General features: G+C 51.4%; 1 protein-coding gene across 1 annotated transcript; it reads left to right on the forward strand.

The window, feature by feature from the left end:
- The first annotated feature begins 227 nt into the window (after positions 1 to 227).
- CRABP1 (cellular retinoic acid binding protein 1) lies at positions 228 to 7,802 on the forward strand. Its single transcript, XM_069559253.1, has 5 exons — positions 228 to 248; positions 808 to 950; positions 1,493 to 1,671; positions 3,696 to 3,809; positions 7,517 to 7,802. Exons 2-5 carry the CDS (start codon positions 881 to 883, stop codon positions 7,565 to 7,567), a joined length of 414 nt encoding a protein of 137 aa, XP_069415354.1. The 5' UTR covers positions 228 to 248; positions 808 to 880; the 3' UTR covers positions 7,568 to 7,802.
- Positions 7,803 to 10,405: the final 2,603 nt, after the last annotated feature.

Below are 10,405 nucleotides of genomic sequence, written 5' to 3' on the forward strand. Positions count from 1 at the left end.
CTCACTTTTCTGCAAAACAGGCCACGGATACACAGGGTTCTGGAACTTATTCAGTCCACCCTTCTCTGAGCTACCCACAAGGGTGCAGCGGTATGGGCTCCCTCCCGCCACACCAACGCGGAGGACCCCACAATCTCGCGCGATCCTGGGTTCCGAGCAGCAGTGCCGGGCGGGTTTGGAGTGGTTTGAGGCTTTTCCGCCGTTTCCTTCCGTGGTCCTGCTCGTGGTGGTGGTGGTGCGGAAGTAAGGTGGGTTGGTGGTGGTTGCGGAATAGGATCCAGGACTGGGAGTGGAGGCGACCTACTGGGCGCATCCAGAAGCCATGCCTGGGAGTGGGGACAGGGTGGCTGTCATCCACTGATGGACCTACTACCCACTTATTTTAACTTTATATTATGTATATTCTCAAACATATACGAAAGTAGAGAGAGTGGTATAATGATTTCGCCAACCCCCACTGCCGAGCTTCAACGATTTTCTCCTCTTGGCCAATTTTGTTACATCTAACCCTCTCCCACCACCCACTTTAAAGAAGGATGTGGGTGGCCTGGGGGTGGCAGAGACGCCCCCCACCCAGAGTTGTAGGAGAGCTGGTACCAGGCTTGCACCCCTGGCGAATGGACCGCCAAGGGGCAGAGTGCGGGCACAGTAGGGCTGGGAGAGGGGCTCACGCTGGGTAGGGGCCGCGGGGGGTGGGGGGCGGGGCTAGCGGGGCGGGGCTTGGAGCGGCGAGGGGGTTGGGGGCGCTCTCCCGGTGACTCAAGGCGCGTGGGGCTGGGCGCAGAGCAGCAGTCTCCGCCTTTGCAGCTTGGAGTGTGCCCGCTGCGCCGCAGCTGTCCGTGCCTGCCGCCGCCTTCCCGCCGCCGCCACCACTGCCACCATGCCCAACTTCGCCGGCACCTGGAAGATGCGCAGCAGCGAGAATTTCGACGAGCTGCTCAAGGCGCTGGGTAAGCTGGCCCGGGCAGCGCGCCCCGACGGAGAGTAGCGGCCGGAGGCTCCCCGGGGCCTGCGGGGAGTCGGCTTTAGGGACCAACACCAGACAGGAGGGAGTCCTGGGTGCCTTAGATCGGGGCGAATTCCAAGGAGCATCCCATCTAGAAGTAGCGAGGAGAGCCTGGGATCCACTCATCCAGCGAACGTTTGCTGGATCCTTGGCGCTTTCCCCGACGGCTTGGTCTTTATCTCGCGCTAGATCATCGCGAGGAGAGATTATTACTGAAATCCTGGGAGGGTCAGGGACTTTAAATTTAGGGACTCATTTTGAGACCAGGCCCTACCACGTGCTACCGAAGGAAAGCCATTTACCCTCTCTGAGCCTCAGTTTCTCATCTTGAAAATCAGGGTGAGAGCCGGGGGAGGAATGGTTCATTTGTAAGTCCCCCTTCTATAGTCAGAGGGTTTGGGAAATGCCAGGCCAGTTCTGGAACAATGGGCGGGTGACGAGACCCCGTGACCCGAACCCGGGTCGCCCCCGTTCTTCCCGGGGCAGGTGTGAACGCCATGCTGAGGAAAGTGGCCGTGGCGGCTGCGTCCAAGCCGCACGTGGAGATCCGCCAGGACGGGGACCAGTTCTACATCAAGACGTCCACCACGGTGCGCACGACCGAGATCAACTTCAAGGTCGGAGAAGGCTTTGAGGAGGAGACCGTGGACGGACGCAAGTGCAGGGTGAGGTCTCGGAGTCTGGGCAGCCTTCCCGGATCCCTGCTCCCTACCCAGGACCCGTTGCAGCCAGATGAGACCCCCGTCTCCTTCTGCAGCCTGTGCCGCGCCTTCCTTGCAGGGCGTGTGCATCGGCTGTTTGCCCAGATGATCTGTGCAACTCGTTGCCCTGGGCTCAGGAGAAAGTCCCACCCCAGCCCCTCCCAACCTCCTCCCTAAATTGCCTCCCGGGGTGCTAACCGCCGCGCTTAAAGCGCGGGCTTTGGGTTACACCGCGTTCTCTGCGGGCGTTTCTGCGGCATTTTGCAGCGATCCTCGCGTGAGCGCAGGCGGCTGGGGAGGAGGAGGAGGAGGTGGCTGGGCCGCGTTGCCCGGCCGTTCGGCTGCCCCGTTTCCTGTCGCAGGTGGAGCCGCAGCTCTTGCGTCCCGCCCTCCCAGGTCCTGGGCCCTTGGGAATGCTCTGGATCCAGTTTCAACAGTCTTGATGGCCCCGGTACCTCTCCTGCCCGCCCTCAGTTAGGTTCCTTAAAGGAAAAGACGAAACCTTTCCAAAAGCAAGGCAGATTCTGCCCGGAGAATGGACTGAGTGCCCTCTTTTAGTCCCCAGGGGCAAGAATTCTGTTTCTCTCCGTTTATCGGTCCCAGGGATCAATCGGTGGACTGAAGCAAGGGGTTATAAATTCCTTTTTCAGATGGGCAAAGTCGCATTTGGTTGGTCTGTGGAATAGAATGGAGGGTTGGCTACTCATGTATTTTGAGGGCAGATGGACAATCGCTGATGCTACCACTTATTTAAAAAGTGACAAAATGTCTCCCTCCTCTCCCCCAAGGTTTGAAAAAAGAAAAACTCATAGCATTCCAGAGAGTGAGAAATTGTTTTTCACCTTTCCGGAGCCGTGCCTGTCTGATTTAGAGTGAGACTCTCTGGGCACCGGGTTTGGGAGGACATAGAGACACAGCCCCCCAGAAGCACCCTGGCCCATGAAGCAATATTTGACCCCTAGACTTGACACAGCCTGAAAATGATATCTGGGCTTGGAGCTGGCAAGATCCAAGCCCTCAGCCACTGCTCTGTTTGCAAAAACAAAAGAGCAGGACCTCTCTTCAGCGTAGAGGGAAGGTCTGGGAGTCTAAGGTAAAAAGGCCTGGCAATAGGCAGAATCAGTTTGGGCGCATCTAACAGAGTACTGCTGGAGACAGTAATTCTGATCAGAAATCAAAGGTTCACAGGACAGCCTGGGGAGTGGGGCTTTATCCATCCCCACCCTGCCTAGTGAACGTGTCCCACGTGTTAGTTAAAAAGACAGTATGTGCACATTCAGGACAGACGCCTAGCCCAACTGTATACCATTTTGCTTCATGCAGACGCTGGGGAAAACTACAGCGGAATCCCTTCTTTGCCTTCTACCTCCGACAGCATGAAGACCCTTCAGATCTTAAAAAAAAAAAAAAAAATTTGTTTCTAGAGAGATGTAATCTGGGAAGTGGCAGTGTTTTTATTCTCAGAGTCAGAGAAACTCAGGATTATCAGAGCAGGGTGTGTACTGCGTCTGCTGAGTGCAAACAGAAAGAGAGGCATTATCCCCAAATCCGTGCAAGGAAAAGCTCCTGATTTGCTGACTAGATGTGGTCACAAATATGGTGTCTTAACTGTTCTAAAATTTTGTGTTTCTGTTGTGAAGCTTTTTGCCCTCAACAGCCAAACTGCTTCAAGGGGGAGTCCATTTTGACATAAATGAATCATTGTGTGCTCTCAATTTTATTCCTGAAGATGTAAGGCATGCCTGAGGCTTTGCTCTTCTGTGTGTGTGTGTGTGTGTAATATAAGGTATATTTATACTCCCATAAAATCTGTGGTCAGCCCTCTGAATTTGGGCTTGATAAGGCACAGCAGAGAAGGTTCTGTGCGTTGCTGACAGGGACCATGTGTTGCTTCTCTGCACAGCAATTATTCTCCCGTGCTCATTGTTGTCTCTGCTCCCCGCTGCCAAGACTGTAATTAATGTCACTAATGGTTTTCCTGCCCGCAGAGCTTACCCACTTGGGAGAATGAGAACAAGATACACTGCACACAAACTCTCTTGGAGGGGGACGGCCCCAAAACCTACTGGACCCGCGAGCTGGCCAACGACGAACTCATCCTGGTGAGTGAGACCCCCTCATCCCCAACCCTGAAAGGAGCTTGCAGGTTTCCAGCCGCTGCTCGCAGCCCGGCCCCACCGACGTTGTCCTCACTCGCCCATTCAGGGAGAGACCCTCTATGCTCTGGCTTAAAATGTAAGCAGAAAAGCTCGAGACGACAGTTTAGGCCAAAGGAAATCACTGTTAGATGGCTGGCAGGAGAGCGGGGTGGCTCAGGGGGCAGAGCAGGGGCTAGAGACATGCTGCGCTGCCGGCCACTATCCAAACCCACACATCCCGGCGGTGACTTGCTGACTTACTTAAACCAACCTCCCCTCCAGTTGAGCTCAGCGTGCGTGGGCTCTGCGAGGTCCCAGAGTTCACTCTGCAGAAAGGGTTTTCCTCACCTCACCATTCTCCACTTTGCTGCCTAGGAAAGATTTCAGAAATTTCAGTATGCCTGCACTGGAAGTCTTTTTACCGCACCCCCCACCGCCCCCGCCCCCACCACCCCTGCCCCCGGACTTACAGGCTCCGATGGCTTTCCGGGAGACAGACACGAAATGCTAATTTAAGACAGTCTGAGGGTTAACTGGAGAGGGTAATCAGGGAATCAGATTGAAGTATTTTAAACATCCCTGACCATGCAAAATATACCTGCTGAGGCCAAGTTAGAGACCTCTGTAGTTAAATCACACACCTCCTTTCCATTTAGGGGAGCAAAGGAAGTGGGGGGGCAGGAGTGAAGGACAACTCCCTGTTATGCTCCCTTTGTGTTTCAGAACAGACCAAGCTTTCCTGACAACAGCCTTCCCTGCCCGCCTCTTCACTCCCCCCAACCACCCCCACCCCACCCCACCCATGGCCCACCCCACCCCACCCCCGCCCCACACTAGAAAAGGGGAAAGCTGTTGTGGGTAACCAGGAAATGATATCCTTTGTTCTCCATCAGGCCCGTTGTTAACATCTCCCCTCTAAGACTGCCTGCTTGCCCCGTCTTAATGAGCGTCACCCTAAAATGTCGGGAAAGGAGGTGGCAAGGAATGCTAGGTCAGGACTCACTGTGACCCGGGCCTGGCCCTTCCCTCCCCAAGCTGTAAATGAGGGTTTGGACTAAAGCCTCGTTCCCCCGACCCAGGTCCCTCTCAGCCCTGAAATTACATGTTTATTCTGTAGGAAGACCCTCAATTGAGCTGTTTCTGTTACTTCAGTTGGAGGCTGCTTGATCTCACTCTTGCCTTCTTGCCCTTCCCTGAGATGATTTCCCAGACTTCCTCCTTTCGCACAGAAAGGACTGGCTTCATTTGCAACCTGGTTAATGTTGTTTCCAGGGCAGGAATACATTGATGGGGTTGGGGGAGCAATTTGAGGCCGAGAGATGGGAATCTAAGAGAAAAAGGGACATATTCATTCGGACCAGGGATAGCAAAGAGGGAGATGATTTTTAGAATTCTTGAGGGTAGCTGAGGGTTAAGTAGGCTCGGTGTGCTTGGTGAGAAAGTGTGATTTTATTAATCTCTGTAGTATCTGAGCAGCCCGCACACTGGCTTGATTCCGTTAGGAGATTTCCCCCACTTCCAACTCCCCCACTGCACCTCCACCCGTGCTTCTCTCCCTGGCTCAGCAGACATATACATACATACGTACAGGCCTCAAAGGGAACATTAATTCTTGGCATTTGGATCTAAAATATGGGCTTTTGTTCCAAGGGTTATTATCATTAATAAATCCAAATGTAGGGAGATGCCGTCTCTATAAACAAGAGGCAATTTATTCTGGTGAACTTGAAATAAGCTCTCCCAGCAACCCCGGGCTGTAACTTGCCTTCTTTTGAAAACTGAGTAAAGTCCCTTAAACCACTCTGGAATGGTGTAGAGAGAGTTTCTTTCAGGAACCTCTCATAATAGTTTGCGGGCTGAGAAGGACATTTTGAACGTGGTTGGAAATGTACCCATTTCTTCTTGTTTCGTGAAGCCATTTGATGGCCTGGGTGAGGTGACGATCATTCTAGCACAGGTAAAGAGTCCAGTCCCCAAGCTCTGGCCTGCCATGGGACACTCCATGGCCATAGAGCTGGAAGAGTTTTGGAAAACTGACATGGTTCTGACAGGCCTGGACACTTGAGAGGTGAATTTCTATGGGAAGCCCTGCCTCCCCCTCCCCCAGCACCCAGCATCGTCTGCTAATTCCTCACTAATGAGGAGAGGGAGGAAGACCGAGAAGGTGTCCAGAGCAGGCACAGCTGTGCCGCCGGTATGATCAGCAGTTCCCTATTTAGGCTGGTGATGAGCATTTGATTCCTTCATAATCACTAATGACTAGTATTTCCCTGAAACACACATGAGAATAATGTCCCAGCTCATGTTCTCTGAGAGCATCTCATGACCAGTTGAGTGACCCAGGGGAAGATACAAGTACGTTCAAGCTCTTGCGTGCACGTGTGCCACGTTGCTTCAGTCATGTCCAACCCTTTGTGAACCCGTGGACTGTGTAGCCTGCCAGGCTCCTCTGTCGATGGGATTCTCCAGGCAAGAATACTGGAGTGGGTTGCCATGCCCTCTTCCAGGGGATCTTCCCAACCCAAGGATGGAACCCATGTCTCCAGTGGATCCTGCATTGCAGGAGGATTTTTATTTTTACCACTGAGCCACCAGGGAAGCCCATTCACGCTCTTAGTTCAGGGTTTTTAACCTAAGGCCCTTTTGACAATTTGAAAGATAGGGGCTCTCCCACAGAAAAATGTATGTCTACAAACAAACATATCTATATCAGTCGACAGACTGGGGACATCCTGTTTGTTTAAATTTTTTTATTTTAATATATTGCTTTTTTCTGTCCCAGTTATCTGTGAGAGACCCAGGAGAGCAGGCCTTGTGAGTAATTGCCAGTTTTGGGAAGAGTGGAGACAGCTTACTTACAGGGATATCTTTTCAGAGGCCAGAAGAAAATGGTCCTTCCTCCTCCATTTGTGGAATGATTTGTGCCCTCTCCACAGCAAACAAACTAAAAGAGTCATAAAACTGTAGCTGAAAGAACTTGGGATCATCTTGTTCAATTGCACTCCTGTCCTCAACTCCCTGCCGCTCCATCTCCGAATTGTCCAAGAGACCAGAGCGGTGCCCCAGCTCACCTGGCTGTGAATTGCAGGCCTAGGTTTGGCGGCCTATGCCATTCTCTTGCAGCCAAGACCACGTTTCTAGCTCAGGGGTTCCTTGAGTATTACTAACACAACATCTCAGGTGTCTCTCAGGACAGACAGCTGCTTCCTAGAAGGCACTTCTACACCCTTTCCAAGGATATCCCACCTGACTGTTGATTACTGGATCCCAGGGCTCAGTGGCCCCGGGCGCATTGCTCTCTTGAAATCACTTGAAAAGAGACAGAACCACTTCAGAAATGTCCAGTATGACATACCACCACCCCCACTTCAGTTTAATTTAAAAAACCGAAGCCAGGAAACTTGCATTTTTTATGTCAGCACTCCCAGGTTCCAGAAGCAAAGGAAAACTGCACACAATATAATTCTATACCCTAGTTGCCTCTCTGCCAGCGCAGAGCTCAAGGGAGGGGGGAAAAAAAAAATTCTTAGCGCTGAGCATGAACACACAGCACAGGAAATTGAATGTCTGTTACAAAGAGTTTTTAACAGGGCAGTAAGTGCCCTTATTAGCGATATGCCTTAAACATTTTTGCACAGACATCTGCACTGATTGGTTTTCCTTCCCTGCAGACGTTTGGCGCCGATGACGTGGTCTGCACGAGGATTTATGTTCGGGAATGAAGGCGGCCAGCTTGCTCCAGCTTTGGGGGTGGGATGCATGTTCCCCCAAGAATGTCATAGTTCTGAGCTGCCAGCGGACCTCCTCTTCCCCGGTATTAACGTTAGGTGATCCCGATGTCCCCCCAGTAATGCTGTAGTGTTTTCCCCAAGGCTTTGTGCCTCCGTGTCCCTGGCGCTCCATAGTCTGGCATCTGTATGGGTTCATCCGTCATTAAACTGGCTGTACACACCTCAAGGCTTTCTCCTTCTTTGGACTGCCTCTTCAGTTTCCACAAAGGTCTTGGTGATCCTGCTGACCCGAGCTCTGCACTGGTCTGCGTAGGGACTTTCGGCTTCCACCTGCTGCCCTGGTGCAGAGCTTGGAGCATACGGCAAGGGTGGTGAGCTGGGCTCCCTCTGAAAGGATTCACACTGAAGATCCAGGTGTGCTTAGACCTCCCTATGCTGGTGTTTCAACTGAATTAGTTGCTATATTGGTGGTTCCCAGCAGGAAAGTGAGGGAACGTTTGAAAGAGTTAATTGAGGAGAGCTCAGAATGAAGGGGCTATTTACACAGGCCTTTACATGGATGGGGTGAAGAGAACCAACAAAGGATGGTGAGGTACTCAGACCAGCAGTAGGGAGCTGGTATACTCCCCTAGAGAGACGGACAGAGGAGTCATCAGACCACAGGAGCCTGGAAGAGAGACCACTACGTACAAGAGTTGTGCAGTACACAGAAGAATGTGGTCACTGCCAAAGCCCCAGTATGTGGGTAGAGCGGGGTTCAGAGGGTCAGGGAGAGTCTCCGGTTTGGAACAAGGGGGTTAAATATACTGATCACCCAACTTTCAATCTCTGATCTACTTATTCTGTCCACTGGCCAAACCCATCTGGAATCTAGAGGGCAAAAGAGTGGGCAGGTGGGGGGAGGAGGGTACTGCCCACAAGAGTTACCCTCCTAGGACAGAGACAAGAGGAGAATGGATCCCAACATGCAAAAGGACAATAATCCACAGTTACCAACTTGAACATCGAAAAATCAGGAGAATTCATACGAAAATCTGCATTTCTATTCCCTCAGAAAAATGGGGAAAATCTGGCATCTCTTACAGGGCAACAGCTGGCTTAGCAACTTTCCCCCTTAAGTGGAACTTACACTCTCTGCCTTCCCATGGGCCCCACCATTGCCCCTGCCCTCATCTGCATTGCTTGCCTGGCTTCTCAGGCATCTCTCCCTGCCATCCTAGGCACAGGGGTTCTTGGCAAAGCCAGGCCAGAGTCGGCTGGGGAGTTGGCTGTGTGGGCATGGGTGAGGCCCAGTTTAGATGACTGGTTTAAGGTGACCCTAAAGAGCTCACCCTGGGTGGCTCAGATGGGAAAGAATCTGCCTGCAATGCAGGAGACCCTGGGTTTGATGGGTGGGGAAGATCCCCTGGAGAAGGAAATGACAACCCACTCCAGTATTCTTGCCTGGAGAATTCCATGCAAAGAGGAGTCTGATGGGTTACAATCCACGGGACTGCAAAGAGTCGGACACGACTGAGCGACTTAATACTTTCAGTTTCAACGAGTTCATACCCTGATGGGCAGACACCTAAGGCCCAGGTGCCACCACCTGTATGTAAACGAGGACACCTTTACCTGACTTATCACACCGCCGCAGTCCAGAACCCTACTTTGCTGATGAAAACTTTGGCTCTTTCTCAAAGATTCTACTACTTACATGTAGGAGCAGTTGCCTAATGGTTTCTTGGAGGAACGGGGCTGGAGTGGCACCTCTAAGGAAGGGGAGAACTGGGACTGTCTGAAGCACCACTTTACTTAGACTCAGAACAGAGGCTGTAGCCTGTTTCTCTTGAATCCTTTTCTTCATTTTCCAGAGAAAAAGGCACAGAGTTTCTCACCCCTCTTGGAACACTGTTCACAGGACATTAGCATGGGACCCAATATGGGAATTGCTGCTATAATTTTCAACCTTTAAATATTTATGTGTACACACATTGGTGGCTCAGATGGTAAAGAATCTGCCTGCAACGTGGGAGACTCAGCTGCCATCCCTGGGTTGTGAAGATCCCCTGGAGGAGGGCATGGGAACCCACTCCAGTATTCTCCCCTGGAGAATTCCACGGACAGAGGAGCCTGGTGCGCTACAGTCCGTGGGGTTACAGAGTCGGACACGACTGAGCAACTCACAGACACGTTACATATGATATATAATTTACACATACATGTAGGATGAACACCTACACAAAATACCACTGTCATCAGATTAACCTCACTATGATGCTATTCTAAACATGTCACTCGTCTGCTCAGCAAACCCACGGTCTGCGACAGAAAGGTCAAACTCTCTGGCGCCCTCCATGTCTTGGTCTCAACAGGTGAAACAAAGAATGAGGGTTTTGGTGTCTGTCACACCTGGCTTCAACTCCTGGCCACACCTTTGGTTTGCAAGTACAAGCAACCCAACCCCAACCAGCCCCAGCATAAAGGAACATACTCTGAGACAACACAGCTGAACCTTGAAAACGTTACGCTAAGTGCAAGAAGCCAGTAACAAAGGACCTCATAGTGTATGGTTCCACTTCTATGAAATGTCCAGGACAGATGAATCCATACAGACACAGGGCGGACTGGTGGTTGCCTAAGGCTGGACATAATGGGAGGAAATGGGAGTAAAAAGTTTCTTAGGGGTGTGGGGGCTGGTGATAATGAAAATGTTCTAAAATTGATGTGGTGGTAGTTGCACAACTCTACAAACACAAAAAACCACTGAATTGCGCATTCTAAATGGATGAATTATATACGAATTATCTTAATAAAGCTATTGCTTTTTTTTTTTTTTTTTTAAGGAAG

This window comes from Ovis canadensis, chromosome 18 (genome assembly GCF_042477335.2).
Source record: "Ovis canadensis isolate MfBH-ARS-UI-01 breed Bighorn chromosome 18, ARS-UI_OviCan_v2, whole genome shotgun sequence".
Lineage (NCBI taxonomy): Eukaryota > Metazoa > Chordata > Mammalia > Artiodactyla > Bovidae > Ovis > Ovis canadensis.

What these genes read in the sequence shown, in the direction of transcription:
- CRABP1 (XM_069559253.1), top strand. Translation starts at nt 881, where the DNA reads ATGCCCAACTTCGCCGGCACCTGGAAGATGCGCAGCAGCGAGAATTTC. An exon ending in TGGACGGACGCAAGTGCAGG is followed by an intron (nt 1,672 to 3,695) that starts GTGAGGTCTCGG and finishes TCCTGCCCGCAG; the next exon opens with AGCTTACCCACTTGGGAGAA. An exon ending in CCAACGACGAACTCATCCTG is followed by an intron (nt 3,810 to 7,516) that starts GTGAGTGAGACC and finishes CCTTCCCTGCAG; the next exon opens with ACGTTTGGCGCCGATGACGT.